The following is a 23,903-nucleotide window of genomic DNA, read 5'->3' as shown; positions in this document are numbered from 1 at the left end:
CAGAATGCAGAATGCCTGAGCAGAGCCAGCTACACTGCAAGCACTTCCCTTGGAACTGAATGACACCCAAGCAGACATAGGGGCAGCAACAGAGCAAGGAGAGATCCATAATGGGGGGGGGGGGAAGGAGGGTAGGGAAGGAAATATGCTGTACACCTGAGGGGAGAGGAGGTAAGGAAGAAGAGATGCTGGGCAGAAGGGAACATAAGAATTGCCATACTGGGACAAACCAAAGATCCATCAAGCCCAACATTCTGTTTCCAACACTGGCCAACCCAGGTCCCAAGTACCTGATAGAAACCCAAAGAGTAGCAACATTCCAGAGCTGAGACTGTAATGTCATAATGCCTCATTCCACCAATGCCTAAGAGCCAACCTCATTAGTGATGTCACCATGGCTTCATTGTTTCCAACAGTGGCCAACCAGGGTCCCAAGTACCTAGCTAGATCCCAAGTAGTAAAACAGATTCTATGCTGCTTATCTTAGGAATAAGCAGTGGATTTCCCCAAGCCATTTCAATAATGGCCTATGGACTTCTCTTTTAGGAACTCCAAACCTTTTTTAAACCCTTCTAAGCTGATTTCACCACATTCTCTGACAATGAATTCCAGAGTTTAAATACATGTTGCGTGAATATTTTATCCGGTTTGTTTTAAATAGAGTAGCTTCATCTCATGCCTAGTCCTAGCATTTTTGGAAAGAGTAAACAAGCAATTCACATCTACCCTTTCCACTCCACTCAGAAATGCTGGATAGGGGAGTAGAGAAAGGAAGGGACAGATGCTGTACAGCTGGGAGATAGGGTCTTGAACCACTCCTGCGGTGGGCGGAGAGGGGCATACATCTGAAGGTTCACCTAAGGCATCATATACCCTTGGGTCAGTTCCAGACATGGAGAACAAAAGATACCATCCCATTTGATACGACTATGAACATCCCAAAAATGGACTGCAGGGATCCTGATATTCTTCTCCCACGCCCCTTTGCAGCCATCCTTCACAATAAAATATTACCTTTGCTGATAGGGATTCAAAGTCTCGCCAGCCAAAGATGTCTCTTGGGTCATGCCTGAAGTAGCTCTTACTTTAGCAAGCATGCTTCAGCTGCTAATGCTGGCTCTCCCACGCACACCGTTAGACCTGAATTGAGTATGCGCAAGATAATTGGCATTGGCAGGTACAACTCAGGTAGGGGATTTCTTCAACTGGTGGGGCTCAGCCTTTCCATCAGCCACAAAAGCAAAGAGGTTCCAAGCCAAGGGTGAGGGGACCTGGGACCCAGCCCACCCACCCCTGGCTACACTAGTGCTCCATACCTTTTGAGATTTAGAACTGGGCATTTCAGTCCCTACTGCTATTTTTTTCAGGAATGATGGCACGAGAGGCAAGAGCAAATGGGCCTCACACTCTCCTCGGGGACTGGGTTAATTTCTCATTGTAGCTCCTTATGACTAAGGGCAAGTCATGTAACTCTCCATTGCCCCAGGTACAAAAAGTACCTGTTGATATGTAAACCAGTTTGCTTGTAACCTCAGAAAGGTGGAATATGAATTCCCCATTCTCCCCCCCTATGGATAAGTAAATTTTGGAGTGAAGTAGCCTAGTGATTAGTGCAATGGCCTGAAAACCTGAGGAACTGGGTTCAATTCCCACTACATCTCCTTGTAATTCTGGGCATGCCACTCAACCCTCCATTGCCTCAAGTACAAAATTAGTATGCAATATGTAAACCACTTTGATTGAAGACATAGGCAGTATATCAAGTTCCATTCCCTCTTTTAATGGTATACCTCAGAGGGGCTGAGGGAGAGGGATGCACTAGACCCCAGGGGCATGTTTATTTTAAGCTGGGAGGTCAGGTCAGAAGTGGGGGGGGGGGGAGGGGGGAGCTGAGGCACATCCTGTCAGCGCAGCAGGGGAGAGATCAGTTCCGATGCAGAACGCAGGTCCTCCCTACCCTGCTTCAGATCTATAAGTTTTTCCCATTGTATCCACGATAAACACCAGCACATGGCTGTGCTTTGCTGCAGGGTAATAGACTATAAGTGTTTCTCAACACACGGTATGCGAATCGTTGTTGGGGGTACATGGCACTGGCCACCACCGCCACAGAGGATATTGTCTGTCTGCCCGTCCACCTCAGGGGATCCCTCCTTCCTGCCATGCTCCCCCCCTTTCCGATGTCAGAGGAAAGCCTCCCAGGTCAGCGGGGGTGGGTGCTGTCATAGTTACCTCCTGCCTTCGGCAGCACTTGATGGAAGGACGTTTCAGCGGATCTTTCATGCTGCACATTCCTGATCCGGAAACCTTCTCACTGTCAGAGGAAAGGCATGTGAGTCAGCCACGTGCAGCGTGTGAACTGCTGCCTGAGTATCCCTGTAAGTGCCACTGAAGGCAGGAGCAGCCCAGCTGGAGGCCCTGAAAGAAGCAAGTGTGGCTCTAGCAAGTAAGAGAGGGGACATGATCTGGGACAAAGGAGGGGAAGGAGAACATTGGGACATGGGAGGGGCACGATTTTAGGACAAAGGCTGGAAGGCAGGGAGGGGCACAAACTCAGGATACAGAAGGAAGGGAGGGACATGAACATGGAACACAGAATGGAGGGAGGAAGGGCGCACTAACGGGACATAGGAGGGAGAGAAGAGGGAGAATTGTTGGGTATGAATGTGTGGGTGAAAGGGAGAAATGGTGCACATGGGGGAAAGGGAAATTGTTGGGCACAGAGAGGAGTGAGGAAGAGATGCATGGGGAATAGAAGGATGTTGGATATGATGGTGGAGAGGGGACAGATTGAAGGGTATGCAAGGGGGAGGAATGTTGGACATAGTGATGGAAAGATATGGCATGGTGCTGAAGAGGGGTGATAGAAGGAGAAATGGGCATGGTGCTGGTGGGAAGTGGTGAAAAATGTTGAACATGATTCAGGGGATGAGAGAGGGAGAAATGTTACCAATGGGGTGGAGCAGAGAGGAAGAAAAGTTGAACTCATGAAAGGACAGAGAGAGATGTTGGCTGGGAAGGGAATGAGATCCAGAGGAGAGGAAGTGTGGAGGCAGAAAAAAATATTGGATGCACAATCAGAAGGAAGTGCAATCAGACTCATGAAATGACCAGACAACAAAGGTAGGAAAAATGATTTTATTTTCAATTTAGTGAGTAAAATGTGTCAGTTTTTGAGAATTTATATCTGAATAAGTATTGGACTGGCTTGCCTCATATCTTGCAGATCGATCTTCTACTGTTGTCTTTAACAAAACTTCAGCTGATCAGTTCCCTAATGAGGGATCTATTCCACAGAGATCTATTCTCTCTCCACTTTTATTTAACATCTTTCTAGTACCTTTACTTACTCTAGGTCAATCCATTGGATTTTCTGTTTGTGTATGCAAATGATATCCAATTAGTACATCAGATAGACCCGGAGAATCACAAGATACTTGAGATTAACTCGAAAATGGCTGAATGAGAATATGTTGGCATTGAACATCAACAAATCTAAAACAATGCTATTTCCATCTAGGAATGGACTTACTCTAGCCCCATTCAAATCAATCTATTCCACTTATAAATAGTAACTTTAATAAAATTGTTGGGCGTCATACTAGATTCTAAACTATCCTATCATGATCAAGTTAACGCAGTAGATCAGAAATGTTTCCACAGGCTGCATATGATATGCTCGCTTACAAAAATTCTTGATTCCTCTTCTAACATCTTTATTTATTTATTTAAAAACTTTATATACCACCTAGAAAACCTGTATAGGCGATAACAAATTTTAAATAAAACTTGGAAACTCTCCCTGCCCTCCACCCTATGTCCAACATTTCTCCTTCTCCATGCATGTTTCCCTCCTCTCCACCATATGCAGGATTTCTCCTTCACCCCTTTCTACCTCTAATCTCCCTTCCTCTCCTCCACCATGTGCATCTTTCCTCCTCTCACATCCCCATGTAGCAGCTTTCCTCCCCTCGCACCCATCCCCCTGTGTAACACTTTCCATCCCTCCCACCCTCCTGTGCAGTTTTTCATCCCTCCTTCCCATCCCCACTGACTCTCCCACCGTGAGACCTGACATACCTCTGAGGCCTCCTAAAGCAGCAGCGGTGGATGGTCAGCAGCTGCATCACTCTGAAAAGGCTACTCGCAGCCTGCCCAGCCGGGGCCTTCCCTCTGCTGCATAATCAGTGACATGGCAGAGGGAAGGCCCCAGTGGGGCAGGCTGTGAGCAGCCCATTCAGAACAAAGCCACTGTTGACCTTCCATTGACTTGGCTGCTTTAGGCGGCCTCAGAGTCAAACGTGTCATGTCTCACTCTTAGAAAATCTATTCAAAATGGTATAGCAAATTTGTTTACCTATAACATGTTTTCCAAAAGTAAAGTATCAATGACATCAGACACTCATCCATACTGGATCAAACTAATGGTCCATCTATTTATTTATTCATTTTTCTATGCCGTTCTCCCAGGGAAGCTCAGAACAGTTTACATGGCTTGGAAAGGTGATTGCAAAGTTTCCAGATCTTTGATGTGCTCTGCTGAATGGGACATCCCACATCACACTCAGTAGTGCCCTTAATTCTCTACGTCTCACGAAAGCACAGGCAGAACAAATGGCTAAAAATGTAAAAAAGGGAGACAAAAAATTTTCCAGATATATATGTGGCAAATGCTCAGTGACACATCTCTTTCAGGCAGTCAATGGCCTCATCCTGTTACTAAGAAAATTTATTATCTCAGGTCTAACACCACATGTGAGTCCAAATATGTGGTTTATGTTATTTCCTGCCCTTGTAAATTCATATATGTGGGATGCACTATCCGCAGCATCAGGACTAAGCTTATCGAACATTGGAGCTGCCTAAAGACAGGTAAAACCACTGCTCCAATGGTGACCCACAATATCACTTACCAACATGACTTTTCCCAGTTAAGATGATGTGTCTTGGAACAAGTTTCTCCAACTTTTAATGGTGACAAACATACTTACCTTCTAAGATGAGAAAAGATTTAAGATAGAAGATTCAAAAGTTATTTCCCCAAGGGATTCAATGAAAATGTGGACAAATGTTTTACCAACTAACGTCTCATGTTCACTATTGCTGTTGATCTGGTGGCTCTTTTACTACCCTTCCCTTATATTTTTCAGTTTTCATTTTTCCTATTTTTTTGTGTTTATTTTGGGTTCGTTGTGACATCTCCTTTCTAGACTTTGAAGTGTCCCAACGTCGAATGTCTTTCTGGCGTCATGACGTTATTTTGTACGCTGTTCTCGCTGGTTCTCCAGGGCGTTCTTAAACTCCTGAGATGCCATTACAAATATCTCCAACTCTTCCACAGTGATGGTTGTAATTTTTTCACGCTCCAGAATTTAGAAATCAACAAATAGACATGTTTGGCATGATAAAGAAGGGAATCATGAGTAGATCGGAGAGGGTCATAATGCCGCTTTATAGAGCAATGGTCAGACCCCACTTGGAATACTGCGTCCAACATTGGATATAAAACTGCTGGAGAGGGTGCAGAGATGAGCAACAAAACTAGTAAAAGGTATGGAGAAACTGGAATACGAGGATCAACTTAAAAGACTTGGATTGTTCCCCCTTGAGAAAAGGAGACTGCGAGAGGATATAATCAAGACCTTCAAAATACTGAAAGGAATCGACAAAATAGAGCAGAAAAAACTATTTACATTGTCCAATTTGACACGAACAAGAGGACACAGAATGAAGCTAAGGGGGGACAAGTTCAGGACAAATATCATCAAGTTCTGCTTCACGCAGAGAGTGATTGACACCTGGAATGCTCTCCCAGAGGAGGTTATTGCGGAATCGACCATCCTAGGATTCAAAAGCAAACTAGATGCACATCTCCTAACGAGAGGCATAGAAGGATATGGGTGACTAAAAATTTACACCAGGTATACACCTGTCAGGGCCTCCATGTGTGCAGATCGCCGGACTTGATGGACTGAAGGTCTGATCTGGAGATGGCGCTTCTTATGTTCAGTTTTAAACAGTACTCTGTCGGATGTAATTTAAGTACTTCCCGCTCCTAACGAAGACGACAAAACGGAGCTCTGTCAAGTGGCAGTGTCTTTTCCTCAAACAAGATTAGCTAAGTACTCCTCGAGCGGCAGGACTTTGAATTAGATAGTGCATTGTGATTTTTGACTAGAATGCCTTATGAATGAAGTGACTTTATGAATTGTTTGTATATAGATGAACTGTTATGAAGGATTATGGATGATTTTGAGTATTTATGAACTATTATAACTCATATGTATGTCTTATAAGATGTTTCCATTTCTGTTCTTGACTTCTTAATGTTTTTTCATGAATTTCTGTAAAGAATCTTATGCTCGTATAGCTGGTTAGTATGACATTATCAATTTATTTATTAATATTTATATGTTTGTGACATTATCAATTTATTCATTAAGATACCAAGAAATCTTGAGGGGTTCTTTCATTTTATCTTAGAGTGTATTTCTTATTAACTTTCTTAGTTTGGATTATCTATAGCACTTTGCACTTTATTATACTTTGCACTTTATATTTATAAGGCAGTTTCTTAGGAGCTCATATAGCCCTAAGTGAAATTTCTCAGGTGTGACTGTTTGACCCTGATTTTTAGCACTTTACTTATCTGTGTGGTTTGCACATTTAGGACTAGATGCTGTATGAGGCAGTGCTTATTTAGACTTTTGTCGGGTGCTGGTCACCCATGAGTTGCTGCCTGAGCTCAAAAATCCCTCGTTTACATTCCGAGAGCTCATACTGATGTCCGTTTACATTTCTAATATGTTTATATTTCTATTTTTTCAAGGCCAAACAGTCTCCCTGAGGATTTATCCAGTCTAGCCAATTATAGACAGTTCTGTATAAAGAGAGGCATAGCCAGTAGAAGAAGGTGTTGATGCCCCTGTACAGGTCATTGGTGAGGCCCCACTTGGAGTATTGTGTTCAGTTTTGGAGACCGTATCTGCGAAGGACGTAAGAAGACTTGAAGCGGTTCAGAGGGCGACGAAAATGATAGGAGGCTTGCGCCAGAAGATGTATGAGGAGAGATTGGAAGCCCTGAATATGTATACCCTAGAGCAGTGGTCTCAAACTCAAACCCTTTGCAGGGCCACATTTTGGATTTGGAGGTACTTGGAGGGCCTCAGAAAAAAACAATTAATGTTTTATTAAAGAAATAACAATTTTGCATGAGGTAAAACTCTTTATAATTTATAAATCTTTCCTTTTGGCTAAGTCTTAATAATAATATTGTAATTTAAAGCTAAATAGACATATGATCAAGAATCTGTTTTAGTTTACTTTTGTGATTATGATAAACATACCGAGGGCCTCAAAATATGGCCCCCAGGCTGCAAGTTTGAGACCACTGCCCTAGAGGAAAGGAGGGACAGGGGAGATATGATTCAGATATTCAAATATTTGAAGGGTATTAACGTAGAACAAAATCTTTTCCAGAGAAAGAAAAATGGTAAAACCAGAGGACATAATTTGAGGTTGAGGGGTGGTAGATTCAAAAGCAATGTTAAGAAATTCTACTTTACGGAGAGGGTGGATGCCTGGAATGTGCTCCCAAGAGAGGTGATGGAGAGGAAAACGGTGACTAATTTCAAAGAAGCGTAGGATGAACACAGAGGATCTAGAATCAGAAAATAATATTAATTATTGAACTAAGGCCGGTACTGGGCAGACTTGCACGGTCTGTGTCTGTATATGGCTGTTTGGGGGAGGATGGGCTGGAGAGGGCTTCAATGGCTAGGAGGGTGTAGATGGGCTGGAGTAGGTTTTGACAGAGATTTCAGCAGTTGGAACCCAAGCACAGTACCGGGTAGAGCTTTGGATTCTTGCCCAGAAATAGCTAAGAAGAAAAAAATTAAAAAAATTGAAATTGAATCAGGTTGGGCAGACTGGTTAGACCATTTGGGTCTTTATCTGCCGTCATCTACTATGTTACTATGATATAAAGTCTACAATATAGAGAAAATGGTCTCATTGGGAAGGTTTTTGAGAACTGAAATCCTGTTAGAGAAGCACTTTTGCTTCTCTGAGGACAAGCAGGACAGTAGTTCTCATACGCAGGTCTCTTTAGGGCTGCCCAATTTACAATCTCACCCCCTTGTTGTTGTTTTTTGTAAAGCAAGCTGGAAATAAAAACAGATCCTAGGGAACCTGCCTTTATTGACAAACTACTCATTGTGCATGATCCAACCAGAGCTTTAAGATCTATAACTCAACACTTATTCTTCGTACCCTCACTAAAGATTATTAGTACTCGCCATATGACAACATTTTCAGTAACTGCCCCCGTGATCTGGAATTCATTACCAATACACATTAGGGAGGAAAAAAATCTAGATAAAATTAAAGAGGCATTGAAATGTTTCCTCTTTAAAGACACCTTCGAACACTGATCAACCCCCTTTTTGTCTAAAAGATAGCCAGTGGCAGTGAAGCTGGTCTCCTTTATTCCTATCATTTTATCCTTCTAATGTTCTCTTTTCTAGAGTTTACTGTAGTTCAACCCCTTTCCCTCTCGTTCAGTTGTATGTCGTGTCTACATATTTTGTTTGTACATGTCTTTGTTTTTAATTTTTGTACTCCCTCATTTTTTATTATTGTATATCGTCTAGAATCCAGGATCAATCAAATTTTAAATCAAACTTGAATATGGAATTGGAAACCTTGCAAAACAAATTAACCACTGTCATGTCTGGAGTCCTTTTCAAAATTGTAATGAGATGGGAATTTGTGAATGGAATTCTCTGTCATGCTTGTAAGTCTCTTCCACTAACACAAAGGCTCAAGTGGGTCACTATCAGTCCAATATAAGCCCCATAATTAGATCCACCTGGGCATAGAAATGCACTCTGCCAGTCAGCTAGGACTATTTGGGTCTAAAACAGTTTAAGGTTGACTGGACTTCTACTGGCTTCAGTCCACTTCACAGAGGCAGCCAAGACTTCTGCAACCCAAATAGTGCAAGGCTCAATCACTATTGTGGACATGTGTTCTGGGAAAAAAGGTTGGGAGGACAATTGACAAGACTATTAATAGAATGTGTACATATAACTCATCTAATTATGAAAAAGATTTGTGTACATCAGGGGTGCCCAATAGGTCGATCGCAATCGACGGGTAGCTCGCCAAGGCAAAGTGAGTCAATCACCCAGGACTCACTTTGCCTTGGCGATCTATCGGGCCGATCAGTCTTCCTCTCCCCGACGTCAATTCTGCCGTCGGAGAGGAAGTTCAGGCCAGCCAATCGCTGCCTGTCTGGGCGGAACTTCCTCTCTGATGGCAGAATTGACGTCGGGGAGAGGAATGCTGGTCGGCCTGAAGCAGGGAGAGCATGGGGCGGCGTCGGCTTTGGGGCCTGTTATCCATTGGTGGCGGTTTGGGTCCTGTTCCCCGATGGCAGCGGCAGTGGCTTGGGGAAGAGCAGGGAGAAAGAAAGAAAGGGGGCAGGCAGGGAGACAGAAGGAAAGAAGAGAAACAGAAAAAAAGAAAGGGGTCATGAAGAGAGAAAGAAAGAAAGGTCAGGGAGAGATGAAGAAAAAGTTGGGGGAGGGAATGAGGTTTGGAGGAGAGAAAGCATACAGGCTGATAGAAGGGAAGAAAGATTGGATGCACAGTCAGAAGAAGAAAGTGCAACCAGCGACTCATGAAATCACCAGACAAGGTAGGAAAACTGATTTTATTTTAAATTTAGTGATCAAAATATGTCTGAATTTATATCTGCTGTCTATATTTTACAATATGGTTCCCTTTTACTAAACCGCAATAGTAGTTTTTAGTGTAAGGAGCCTATGAGTGTCGAGAGCAGCGCTGGGCATTCAGCGCAGCTCCCTGTGCTAAAAACTGCTATTGTGGTTTAGTAAAAAGGGAGGGGGGTGGGTATTTGTCTATTTTTGTATGGTTGTTACTGAGGTGACAGTGCATAGAGTCATCTGCTTTGACCTCTTTGAAAAAACCCCGGAATAGGAATGATAATTAACAATTCTATGCGTAGTGTGCGTTGTGTTTTTTTAAAAATTTTATTGTTGGTAGATCATTTTGACTTGGTCATTTTAAAAGTAGCTCACGAGTCAAAAAAGTGTGGGCACCCCTGGTGTACATCAATTTAAAAGATAATCTTTATTTATATAGTAAATTCACTGAAGATGCAGTAGGGAAGTTTGTGGAGTATAATTGTAAGATTTATTTTTTAAGGTTCTTTGTTGATTATATAATATGTGTAATTCTAGTCTGCTCTCTCTTTGATGTGGACCAGCTTATGGTAATGTGGTGTTATGATTTTTATTTTCCTTGAATTTATCTTGCAAATTGCTTGTTACTTGTAATGTAACACACTGAAATTTCAATTAAAAAAAAGCTTTGTGTAAGGCAAGGACTCATTAGAAGAGCTTGTATATCATCAATCCTGTATGTTACACAGTAACTGCCACTGAAAATGACCTTCCAGGAAAAGCTCACATAAGTGGATCAGAAAGAGCTTTTATCAACTAAGAACACCATGCCAGAATAGTGTACATTACAACATTGAGAGGCAGTAACATAAAGAGGGAAGGAGGCATCCAGCACCACCGTGAGGTATGTTCCCCCAGCACTCTTCCCCAATGCACGCACCCATCCATTATCTCTCAAAATCTTGGCTGCCAGCGAGCAGCACCTCCTTCCTGCTACTTGTGCTGGCCTTGGCTCACAACCAGGAAAATGACTTCAGGAAAGCCACAGCAGGTGTGAGCAGCAGGAAGGAGGTGATGCTTGCAGCCAGAGATTTCAAGAGGTGGATGAGCGGAGAGGTGCTGGCATCCCTGCACAGACGGCACTCAGGGTGGTCCGCCACTCCACCATTGTTTAGAGCAGTGTTCTTCAACCTTTTGACACCGATGGACCGGCGGAAATAAAATAATTATTTTGCGGACTGGTGGTTGAAGAACACTGGTTTAACAGCCAAGTAAAAGGACTTCTAAACCAGTGTTCTTCGATTCATAGACAAAAGCGCGCGCTGACAACCCAGCGCAGACAACTGAGCGCAAGGCAGAATCACGCCGAAGAAAAACAGTATTTTAAGGGGCTCCGACAGGGAGTGTTGGTGGGGAACCCCCCACTTTACTTAATAGAGATCGCGCTGGCGTTGTGGGGGGTTGTAACCCCCCTCATTTACTGGAAACTTCACTTTTTCCCTCTTTTTTAGGGAAAAAGTGAAGTTGTCAGTATAATGTGGGGGCTTACAACCCCCCAAACCCCCCACAATGCCATCGCGATCTCGTCTGAAATGTTAAGTAAAGGGGGGGATCCTCCCCCCCCCCGTCGGAGCCCTTTAAAATACTGTTTTTCTTCGGCAGGCTTCCGCCTTGCGCTCAGTTGTCTGTGCTGGGTTGTCGTTGCGCGCCTTTGACCTGTCACCGGTAAGCACTAGTGCATATTTACTGCAGCTTAAAGGGGTTTACTGCTTCAATTTGTTGGTTTGAGCTCTGTGCTGAAAAAGTCTCTGCCGGAGATGAAGGAGTTGTGCAGCTTTCAAGAGGCGGGAGCTTCTTCTTGTGGCCTGCCGAATCTGCCATTTTTTTGTTTTCTAACGACATCGGCAGAAGTTGGCTTCCCTCCCCTTGTGGTAATGAGACAGGGCCCTGGAGGGAGGGAGCAAGTGGCGAGTTTGTGTCCTTGTTGACTTTCTTGACATTCTGGTGCAAAGAGCTGCTGAACGATAACCACCATCCATCACAGTTTTTCTGTCAGAGGTAAAGAGCTCCCTCTAGGTCCTAGTGCCTACTTTTAAAACCTGGTGCCATTTCAAGGTAGTGTTTGCTGCTTTTTAATGCTGCAGCACTAATTATTTCTCTTGGGTCCTCTCCGTTCTTCTGGTCCTTCTTTTTTTGAAGGAAATCTTTTCTTCCTTTTAAGTTGTTTAGGCCTGGTTTTTTTATTCTAAGAGGAAATTAAGATAAATTTAGGTTATTATTATTTAATTTGTTTTTTTTCTGTGAGGAAGAGAGGGGAGAGCTGCGATCTGTCAGGAGAGGATGAAGAAAAACATTGACAAGCTGAGGGGAGGGGCTCTAGGTGTAGAACTACTGCACATGCCCAGTAAGCTCAAAAGCTAGGGGAAAGCACCGGCACTCAGGCTCAGTCAGAGGACTTCACCAGCAAGTGTGCCTACATATCCCATGCTTATCTCTGGAGAAATAAAGATGACCTTCATGTTTAACATGTCCTGCAAAAGCTTCCAAACCAAAATTCTATTGTCAGTTTTATTTAACCTTAATATACATTTATACAGGCCATAATAAAAATGCTATTATGCAACAGTTCAGTGAGTTATTACCTAGTTTCAAGAATGCATGCGGTTACAAATGGGAGGTAGAAACACTGTATTAAAGACCTAAAAATACAAACATTTTATATATTTTTTTCTTATAAATAAACACTTTCAAATTAATTGGAATTGTCATACAGATAAATAAGATAAAAATTACATTACTTTTGTCAAAGTAAAGGAAAACACATGGTTTTCTTTCAGTACACAAACAGTATGGATGCATGAAAGCCATACAACTAGATTTTAGATCTGTGTTTAATCAAGGATTAAAATTATTCCATTCTGGAGAATGGTTTTCAAGTATTCAAGCAGTTGAGTAACAAAACTGCCTCCTACCGCAAACTTAAAAGGACTGGAACCATTCCTGGAACGCTTCTCCTATCTCAGTACTTGGGGACTAGCTGTGCAGTGATCTAAAAAGTAGCCAGCTTGGCTTTTTACTGTTTATACTAACCTGGTTTTATTCCTGCAGTAATTTGCTGACTCAGCCTGTCCTCCCTTAGTTTCTTGAGTGGCTCCTTCACAGATCCTATCAAAGGATTATTTAACACTGTCCAAGAAACAGTTTTTACTGAGAGCTGTTACCATTATACCCAAAGAGATCACAGGCATTGATAGACAAATTTCATGCACAAGAAAAAAGGCAACAAAACCTATGTGTACCCATCTGGCATAATAAGCAAACAGTCAACAAATTTAAACTTTCATTATGAGAAATTCATAGTTTGTCACTCAAGTACAAAAATGGAAAAGATCACATGAATAAAAGTTTATAGTTTTTCCCTTAAAGTTTCTAAGAAGCTACATTTCATATTCCAAATAGGATGTTATATACAATGAAATAAACTTTTTTCCAGCAAAGTCAATTGTGCCTTTACATTTTTAGAACATTTTTTTCATTCTGCAAAAAGTTAGAGGATGCGCTATTAAATTAGTGCAATATGACATTTTGGGAAGAAGACCAAGTAATTGTATCCATAAAAGATAAAGACTGCTTGGAAATTAATAGATGAAGCAATCCTTTCTTCCTCCCACAAACTGCCTCCTCTTCCTTCTATAAAGTGCATTCCCCCCACCCCACTTAGTCAGTGGACCATCAAATCTTCTCTAGAACCTGTAAGTGTGAAGTCAGAAAAGATCCCTGCAATTTAGAAGTTTAAATGGTCCATGCTGAGCATGTAATTATCAGTCTCCTTTGTAATCATTATTTCCAGATGTTCTGGTACCATCCACCATAAACCAACCAGCTTCTACAAACATCTGTGTACAATGTTCCAGCCTAACAATTGCATTGTGTCTATACTCTAAAGAAAAGTTCAGATGGCTGTTGCCGACTGTCTTCTAATACAGAAAATAAAACTTCACCTTCATGAGGACTTGTTGAATACATGTAAAAAAAATTAAACAAATGTAAAAGGTGGTTTTGTTTCAGTTCTGCTCTGAAAACAGCAACAGGAAGGAGTGAATAGACCAGTAAGGCAAGTTTTGTCTACAAACATTCAGCTATTATGATGCCTGTCTCCTTTTTGAATTCAATCCTTTCCCCCTCTTTGGTTGTCCCAGTCTGAATTCTGTATAAAACTGTTCACTGGGAATAGGATGAGACCATCTCTCTATGCTGTAACAGTACACACACCGATGAACAGTGCTCCTAGAATGTGGTCCCTTGATTTAATGCCTGGTCCTCAGGATGCTGCGACTGATCAAATAGCCATGGTGCCATAGCAGAAAGCAGATAGCCTTCCTTCAATGCTGGCTTTATCTGCAAAACAGACACCAGTAAACATTTCTGATTTCATTCAGACACACTGGTACAGTAAAATTGACAGCACAAAGCAGACATTTTCTAATTTTCATGTCAATAAACCTGAAGCTCCAAATGCTACAGACTGTACCATATAAATTGCTTGACAAAAGCACATATATAATAGCTGTTCCTAGCAGCAAAGTCTCTTATTTGTTTCAAACTCAAATCTGCATTTAAGCAGAATAGGGCACTGTAAGAAATATTTTTAAAAACTAGCCAGTGGGATTGAGTGCAGGTTCTGGGTCCTTTGCCACCACTTCTGAATTGTCATAAACCAAAGTCATGCTTCCTGGGGAGAGGAAGAAGCGATATGGATTGCTCTGAAAAGAGAAGATGGAACTTCTATCTACGTGGGTGTAGTCTACAGACCTCCGACTCAATCGCAGCAAATTGATAAGGATCTGATTGTGGATATCCAAAAGTTTGGAAGGAAAGAGGAGGTTCTGCTGTTGGGAGATTTCAACCTGCCGGATGCGGACTGGAATGTTCCGTCTGCGGAATCGGAAAGAAGTAGGGAGATTGTGGATGCCTTTCAAGAGACGGAACCCACAAGGGAAAAAGCGATATTGGATCTGGTCCTCACAAATGGAGAGAGTATCTCTAATGTTCGAGTGGGTGCTCACCTGGGTAGTAGCGATCATCAAACGGTTTGGTTTGATATAACGGCTAAAGTGGAGAGCGGCCGCACGATACTTAAAGTCCTAGATTTCAAACGTACGGACTTTAATGCAATGGGAAAGTACCTGAAGAAAGAGCTGTTAGGATGGGAGGACATAAGAGAAGTGGAAAGACAGTGGTCTAAGCTGAAAGGAGTGATAAAAATGGCTACGGACCTTTATGTGAAGAAAATCAATAAAAACAAAAGAAAAAGGAAGCCGATATGGTTCTCCAACCTAGTGGCTGAGAAAATAAAGGCGAAAGAGTTGGCGTTCATGAAATATAAAAAAACCCAAGAAGAGGAGAGCAGAAAAGACTACAGGGTGAAACTGAAAGAAGCCAAGAGAGAGATACGTTTGGCGAAGGCACAGGCGGAAGAACAAATGGCTAAAAATGTAAAAAAGGGAGATAAAAATTTTTTCAGATATATTAGTGAAAGGAGGAAGATAAAAAATGGAATTGCTAGGCTAAAAGATGCTGGGAACAAATATGTGGAGAGTGATGAGGAGAAAGCAAATGTGCTAAACAAATACTTCTGTTCTGTGTTCACAGAAGAAAATCCTGGAGAAGGACCGAGATTGTCCGGCAAAGTTACACGAGAAAATGGAGTAGATTCTGCGCCGTTCACGGAGGAGGGTGTTTATGAGCAACTTGAAAAACTGAAGGTGGACAAAGCGATGGGACCAGACGGGATCCATCCCAGGATACTAAGGGAACTCAGAGAGGTTCTGGCGAGTCCTATTAAAGACTTGTTCAACAAATCTCTGGAGACGGGAGTGATTCCTGGGGATTGGAGGAGAGCGGATGTGGTCCCTATTCATAAAAGTGGTCACAGGGATGAAGCAGGAAACTACAGGCCGGTGAGCCTCACTTCAGTTGTTGGAAAAATAATGGAAGTGTTGCTGAAAGAAAGGATAGTGTATTTCCTTGAATCTAATGGGTTACAGGATCCGAGGCAACATGGCTTTACAAAAGGTAAATCGTGCCAAACGAACCTGATTGAATTTTTTGATTGGGTGACCAGAGAGCTGGATCGAGGACATATGCTAGATGTAATTTATTTGGATTTCAGCAAAGCCTTTGATACAGTTCCTCATAGGAGGCTGTTGAACAAACTTGAAGGGCTGAAGTTAGGACCCAAAGTGGTGAACTGGGTCAGAAACTGGCTGTCGGACAGACGCCAGAGGGTGGTGGTTAATGGAAGTCGCTCGAAGGAAGGAAAGGTGACTAGTGGAGTCCCTCAGGGTTCGGTGCTGGGGCCAATCCTGTTCAATATGTATGTAAGTGACATTGCTGAAGGGTTAGAAGGAAAAGTGTGCCTTTTTGCAGATGATACCAAGATTTGTAACAGAGTAGACACCGAAGAGGGAGTGGAAAATATGAAAAAGGATCTGCAAAAGTTAGAGGAATGGTCTAATGCCTGGCAACTAAAATTCAATGCAAAGAAATGCAGAGTAATGCATTTGGGGATTAATAATAGGAAGGAACCGTATATGCTGGGAGGAGAGAAGCTGATATGCACGGACGGGGAGAGGGACCTTGGGGTGATAGTGTCCGAAGATCTAAAGGCGAAAAAACAGTGTGACAAGGCAGTGGCTGCTGCCAGAAGGATTCTGGGCTGTATAAAGAGAGGCGTAGTCAGTAGAAGAAAGAAGGTGTTGATGCCCCTGTACAGGTCATTGGTGAGGCCCCACTTGGAGTATTGTGTTCAGTTTTGGAGACCGTATCTGGCGAAAGACGTAAGAAGACTTGAGGCGGTCCAGAGGAGGGCGACGAAAATGATAGGAGGCTTGCACCAGAAGACATATGAGGAGAGACTGGAAGCCCTGAATATGTATACCCTAGAGGAAAGGAGAGACAGGGGAGATATGATTCAGACGTTCAAATACTTAAAGGGTATTAACGTAGAACAAAATCTTTTCCAGAGAAAGGAAAATGGTAAAACCAGAGGACATAATTTGAGGTTGAGGGGTGGTAGATTCAGGGGCAATGTTAGGAAATTCTACTTTACGGAGAGGGTGGTGGATGCCTGGAATGCGCTCCCGAGAGAGGTGGTGGAGAGTAAAACTGTGACTGAGTTCAAAGAAGCGTGGGATGAACACAGAAGATTTAGAATCAGAAAATAATATTAAAGATTGAACTAGGCCAGTTACTGGGCAGACTTGTACGGTCTGTGTCTGTGTATGGCCGTTTGGAGGAGGATGGGCAGGGGAGGGCTTCAATGGCTGGGAGGGTGTAGATGGGCTGGAGTTAAGTCTTAACAGAGATTTCGGCAGTTGGAACCCAAGCACAGTACCGGGTAAAGCTTTGGATTCTCACCCAGAAATAGCTAAGAAGAAAAAAAAAATAAAAAAAATTTTTAAATTGAATCAGGTTGGGCAGACTGGATGGACCATTCGGGTCTTTATCTGCCGTCATCTACTATGTTACTATGTTCCTATAACTGGTCCACAATGCAGTAGCATAACAAGACCCAGTATTTTGATAGGCACTTCCACCCCACCTCCAGACATATAAAAAAAAAATAAAGGTTTTTATACTTAACCTGCATCCAGCATTCTCTCTCCTTAACTCCATGGCCTCCCAGCATCTACCATCCAATTTCTGAACTCCATCCCTTCCAGGAGTACTTTACAGGCATCCCCGATGTTAGCACGTTTCATTTTGTGGCCGGCGTTGGTCCCCCCAGTTTTTCCTCCGATATGCCCTACCCTCATGACATCATTGCCTGTTTCCTGTCTAGCAGAACGCAGCAGAGGGAAGCTTAGGAGGCTGGCACTAGGGACGCCTGTAAGGTACTCTAGGGAGGGACGGGGTTCGGAGATCGGATGAGATGCTGGGAGGCTGCAGAGGAGGAGAGGGCACTGTGCTGCCATTGCTTGGTGGGCCCACCCTTAGCTATGCCACTGCCACAATGACTGCAAAATGGGAATTGAGAGGGCCAAATAATTTTGAAACCATTTGGGCTGTTCTCTCAAGATGCAAATTTTATTACAGTATTTTAATGTTTTGTTACTGGATAATTTGTATAGCCCCATTAAGTTCAGGTGCTGGATATTTTAGAGATCTTATGTTCATTTTAAGGGAAGGGAGGTCAATAGCCATTACCAGGTAAAGATGAACTGGTAAGTGGTCCTAAAAGGTTCCATATTGGAGGAAACACCCCTTATAGGTTTTAGCAAGGAGGACCAGCTTTGAATGAGCAATTGTTTAGGAGCCAAGAAGATAAGACACTAGGATTACAGTAGCCAAAATGGCCTGCTTTCAGTGAACCTGGCTGCATTTTTCCAATAGCCAAGTCAACTGCTGGCAGACCATAAAACCAGCAATAGAAGTGCCTTATTTTGTCCATGACATTGAAGCTTGTCTATTGTTTATGTTTATTAAAATTTGATATCCTGCAGAAGCTTACAACAGTTCTCTGCGGCTTACAATTAAAACATATATTCAATAAAAAAGAAAGGAACTCCATAACAATTGAGAGGAAGCTCTGGAATGAGAGGGCATAGGATGAAGGTGAAAAGGGGACTAGGGGGGACACTCAATGAAGTTACAGGGAAATACTTTTAAAACCAATAGAAGGAAATTTTTTTTCACTCAGAGAATAGTTAAGCTCTGGAATGCATTTGCCAGAGGTTGTGGTAAGAGCGGCTAGCGTAGCTGGTTTTAAGAAAGGTTTGGACAAGTTCCTGGAGGAAAAGTCCATAGTCTGTTATTGAGAAACACATGGGGGAAGCCACTGTTTACCCTGGATTGGTAGCAAGGAATGTTGTTACTCCTTGGGTTTTGGCCAGGTGCTAGTGACCTGGATTGGCCACCGTGAGAATGGGCTACTGGGTTTGATGAATCATTGATCTGACCCAGTAAGGCTGTTCTTGTGTTCTTATATAGGAAAGACCTAAGCAATTATACAAGAGAATAGAATATTAGGTCTATATACCTTCGATAATATTCTGTTAATTCCTGTATGATTCATAAACTAGGTGTTCAATCCCAAACCGCAATCCGGGAGTTGCAGAAATCCAACACTTTTCCTTAGCCTGAGAGCTAGCACACATATCCAGTTAAGTCCCAAAGCCAAGCTACATACCTAACAAATCCATGACAAGAGAATAAGAGGGAAGATCCCCAGCAATACAAACAATTCTTGAACTGCTCTGCAAAACATAAACAAGTAATAAATAGGCACAAAGGCAACTCAGAAAAAACATTTGAGGAACAATGTAGAACTAACCTGCTGTGTGCAACAAGCACCCCAAAAAAGGCCTTCGGTAATGCGCATACTCACAGAAAACTTCCCATAAGATCTGTCAACTGGCTGGAAAGCATTCAAGCCTGTAAGGAGAATCATTAAGGCAGAAAGAAGCAGGTTATTCCAAACAACTGAGTGTACACAGAGAGGGCGGGTTGTATGGAATCCTACAGGGTGTAACAGAAAGAAGATTACTGAAGGTAGAAACCCAATCTTCCATTCTGTTACACCCCTTCCGGAGTCCATACACTAGGTGACATACTAAAGCAATGGTAACATCTAGGGAGGGACAGAAGAGCCTGCCCTCAACACCAAGGTCCCAAAAATGGCATCAGAACAAGCCGCCACATCCACTCAGTAAAACGAGGTAAAAGAATGAAGAGAGGATCAAGTAGCCGCCCTGCAAAGTTCACCAGGATGAATTGCGTGAGACTCTGCCCATAATGCAGCCACACTTCCAGTCGAGTGGGCGTTAAGCAAAATCGATGGTTGCTTGCATGTAAGTCATAGAAATGTCCATTTGAATCCATCAAGCGAGCAAAGACTTGGACGCTGGCTGACCACAGCATGGCACAGCAGTCAGGACAAATAGGCGATCAGACAGCTGGAAATCATTAGTCCTCTCCAAACAGTGGAGCAAGACTCTCCTGAGAGCCAACTTGCGCAAGATCCGATCCTTTCGCTCTGAGCCTGCGGAAAGAAAAGCCGTAGTAGAGGGTTTCACTGTGCGCAAAAACATACGATCAGATGGAATGCCTCCTGCGAGAGGGCCCATGCATCTGGGTCCAGGATCTGTTGGCTGAGGAAGTCTATCTGAACATTGTTGACTCAGGCCATATGGGTCACTGAGATGTGCTTCCACCCAGCGGAACCACAAGTGAGCCTCCTGGCCCAAGAGAGAGCTTCTTGTGCCCCCTTGATGATTGATGTATGCCACTGCTCTGGTGTTGGAGAAACTTGCAACGCTGTTACTTTCAGAAGGGGGAGAGTGAATAGTGCCAGTCGAATTGCCCAATGCTCCAGATGTTTGATCAATCAACGTTTCAGACGAGGAGTCCACTGCCCCTGAATAGAGCGGTCCCCGCAGTGAACCCCCAACCCAACAGGCTGGCATCCATCATAAGAGTCATCCATTTGGAAATCCAAAGAAGCCAGCCTTGGCAAAGCACCTCCCCCTGAAGATACCAGCTCAAGCTGTTGCTAGTTGGCACCATCCAGGGGAGCAGTATCTGAAGGGGAATACGCTACGGAGACCACTGAGAGAGGAGGGACTCCTGTAAAGGATGCATGGGCGCTCTGGCCCAGGGGACCACCTCCAAGGAGGCTACCAGAGACCCTAGAACCTGCAGATAATGCCAGGCTGAGAGAGCTGGACGGTCTAGGTGAATTCTGATCTATTGTTGAAGTTTCTGTCTGTATGCCAAGGGAAGAAATACACAACCCAGTGTGGAGATGAAGAGAAGGCTCAGATACTCCAAGAACTAGGAGGACATCAAGTGGCTCTTCCTGAACTTTACAACACCCGCAGCAGAGAAACTACCGTCGCCAATGCACTTTTGCACTCCTGACAAGATGGAGCCCAGATCAACCAGTTGTCCAAAGAAGGATGGACTTGGACCCTATGCTGGTGGAAAGCCGCCACAACTACCATCACCTTGGCTAAAGGGTGGGACACTGTCATGAGGCCAAAGGACAGAGCTGCAAACTGGAAATGCTGTTGCAGAACATGGAAAATGCAGAAACTGGAGATGCTCTGGGTAAATCGAAGTACGGAGGTAAGCCTCTGTAAGATCCAAGGATGCCAGAAACTCTCCTAGAGAGACAGCAGCTATCACTGTGCGCTCTGTTTCCTTGCGGAAAAGAAGAACCCGCAAGAAGCGGTTGACCAACTTTAGATCCAGAAAGGGTCTCCAATTCTCCAAGCCTTTCTGTGGCACAATGATGTATAAAGAGTATCTGCCTAAGCCCGATTCGTGTTCTGAAAGAGGTTCTAGTGCCCCGATGTCTAAGAGGCATTGCAGAGTATCGTGAACCCTGGACTCAATTCCAGTCAACTTGCCAGAGACCAGAAACAAATCCGGAGGTGGGCAAAGGAGGTCTAACTTGTGCCCCTTTCGAATAATGACCAGTACCCATCAATCCAAAGAAAGTAGAGTCCACTCCTGATAAAACTGAGAAGTCGGCTTCCGATATGAGGAACCCACGCCCGATTCCTGGTATCAACAGGGCTTTTTAGGCGCAGCCACTGCATGGGAACCTGAGGCCTGAGTACGCCTGGAATTGGAACTGTGGTAACGGGGGCATAGCCCTAGGAATGTCTTTGGGAGGAAGAACCTGTGGATCTCTGACAACACATGGGGGAGGAACGAAGAACATTACGATTCCCTCCTGATGTCCGGTGAAACTTGTTCACAGTGAGAGACTTAGAGCGGCGCTCAGCAACACCTGTGTAGAGGTCACTCATACTTGTACCAACAAGAAGTTGGCCCTTGAAAGGACATCCACTTAAGGAGGCCCTTGAGGCAGCAATTCCAGCCCAAAGATGGATCCTAGCGTGCAGACACTGCCTAAGCAGATAATGTACTAAGAACTCGAATGAGATCATAAAAGGCATCCAGCATATAATCCAAACTAACCATTACCAGTGGAGGACAAGCATGCAGAGAACGCACTGCGCAGGCCGGAATGACAGGCATGCGCCATAAAGGAAGCAGCCGCAGCCACTTGGATACTAAAAAATGCCACTAGAAAAAAAATGGTTAACATAATATCCACCCTGCGATCCTGAGAATCTGTAAACCTCAGTCCTCCAACACTAGAGAGGGCTGCACACTGGATAACCTGCACCACGGTGGACTCTATCTCAGGCTGTTCAAAAACCTGCTGAAAATCAGGATCCAGGGGATAAAGCGTAGACATTGCATTAGAAGGTCAGAAAGAGCTTTCTGGGGTATCACATTGTTCTGAAACCAGACCAAGGAGCTGTGGAAGGGATGGAAAAAAGGGCACAGGAGAACGGTCCATGAATGAAGCCTGAGAAGTGGAAGGTGGAGAATCCAAATTGAGCTCTTACAAAACAGCAGCAGTAAAAAGGCGGACAGTTCGATTTGGGGACTGGTGCGGGGAGGGGTTGAGGTGTTCGATGGGGGGACCTGTGTGTGTGTGTGTGGGGGGGGGGAGCTCTTCTTGTGGCCTTGGACGACATCAGAGTACAGTCCTCTTTGGAGTATCTCTACTTGTAAAACAGTGTTTTAGTTGCCTGACATATTGCCCTTGTGATTTTTTCTTGTTAATAAAAAAAGAGATTTCAAGTAAAAAGGCAGACAAAAGTCTGCTTAAAAATCTGCGACAGAAGAGTCATCACCCAAATCAGGGCACTCAGGGCAGCCAAGGTGACCAGTCCCAGCAAGGGTATCAGCCAGGTCCAATATAGAAGCTGTGTGAGGGAATTCGCCCCAAAAATGGCAAAAATAAACAAAACCCAACTACTGCAATCGAGATCTGCCACAGCCAGATGAGAGGGCTCCCGAACAGGAAACTTTGCCACAAGCGCAACAGACCAAGAAAGACCCAATACGCCTTCCGACTGCTTCAAACAATTTATAGAAGCCGAATAAAATCCAGTGAAAAAGCTCTGTTACGGTACATGCACCAAGCCAAAAGATTCCACAGACTCGGAACGCAGGCGTTTTGCACCAGACACCAGTACAGCCTCTGGAAGGCATGGACCCAGGTTGGCTCCCCAGCTCTAGAATACTCAGAGGAGGCGGTCCGAAGCTCCCACCCCCTCCCCCAGTGCGTTACGGCATGCGGTATACAATTGCTGATCTGGTGCAATCAATATCCACATTCAACAGATCATCCCAAATGATTTTTAATCAAATCAAGGGGTTTTGAGCAGAAATAAAAATCTTAGAAAAAAAGATTGTTTGAAAGAAAAGAAAGTTGACCACCATCAGCGAATTTGCGGCAAAAATAAAATAACTCCCCCTCAAAAAAAAAAATTAGCAATTTGGGGTCTGGGGAGGTGGGGGACCTGAATCCTACCCTCAGAAACTATGAAAAATGACTTTAACAAGAATCCAGCAACCATTCCCAAAGTTCCCATATGAAATAATAGAGGGTACGCATGTCAGCAATTCTAAACAGCAGCTAAATGGAGGAAAAGGATTTTTCTGTCTTAGAAATTTCTCTACATGGAAGATCTCTGGACTGCCAGCTGGCCAGACTATGACCTCCACCCCCACGGATCCTCGCCACATGTTTGGGGGTGGGAATGACAGCCTGCGTCTTGAAACATTACATTACATTAGTGATTTTTATCAAGCCATTATCTTGCGGTTCAAGGCGGATTACAGAAGAGAATTTCTGATCATGTCCAGAGGTGTTACAGAGTAGAACGGGTTGCATCAAAGGATTGAAATGTTTCATACGGTGTTAGTCTTCATGGATTTCTTGAATAGCAGGGTTTCTGTTTCTTTTCTGAAAGTTTTGTTGTCTGGGGTTGCGATTTTTCCTTGATGAGAAATTTGTTGAGACCTCCGAGATCCAGAATGGATGCAGTCCTCCAGTCTTCTTTGAAAGTAAGAAGTAGTGGGAGTAGAATCCCTGATGTTGCTGAAAGAGAGGAACCTCCTCGATGGCATTGAGAAGAAGGGATTGAACCTCCTGGAGAAGGAGAGAGGACTTTGCAGGGTTTGAAACAGACTCTCTTGGAGGGTGATCCAGAGGAAGGGTGTGGAAGTGAAGAACGTACCCTTAACGAATGATGTTTTAACACCCAGAGATCTGAAGTGATGAGCTCCCAACGACTGATGGAACACTGAAGCCGCCCCCCTATCGGC

General features: G+C 43.7%; 1 protein-coding gene across 1 annotated transcript in view; it reads right to left on the bottom strand.

Moving 5' to 3' along the window:
* Window positions 1-12,261: 12,261 nt before the first annotated feature.
* Window positions 12,262-23,903, bottom strand: part of ULK2 (unc-51 like autophagy activating kinase 2) — a 252,205-nt gene continuing 240,563 nt past the window's right edge. Inside the window, exon 28 of the mRNA XM_033921554.1 lies at window positions 12,262-14,105. Within this exon, the coding sequence (XP_033777445.1) occupies window positions 14,047-14,105 (59 nt within the window). The 3' untranslated portion in view covers window positions 12,262-14,046. The remainder of the gene's footprint in view (window positions 14,106-23,903) is intronic.

This window comes from Geotrypetes seraphini, chromosome 15 (genome assembly GCF_902459505.1).
Source record: "Geotrypetes seraphini chromosome 15, aGeoSer1.1, whole genome shotgun sequence".
NCBI classification, from domain to species: Eukaryota; Metazoa; Chordata; class Amphibia; order Gymnophiona; family Dermophiidae; genus Geotrypetes; species Geotrypetes seraphini.
The sequence above is the reverse complement of the archived record's forward strand: the minus strand, read 5'-3'. Positions and strand labels throughout refer to the sequence as shown.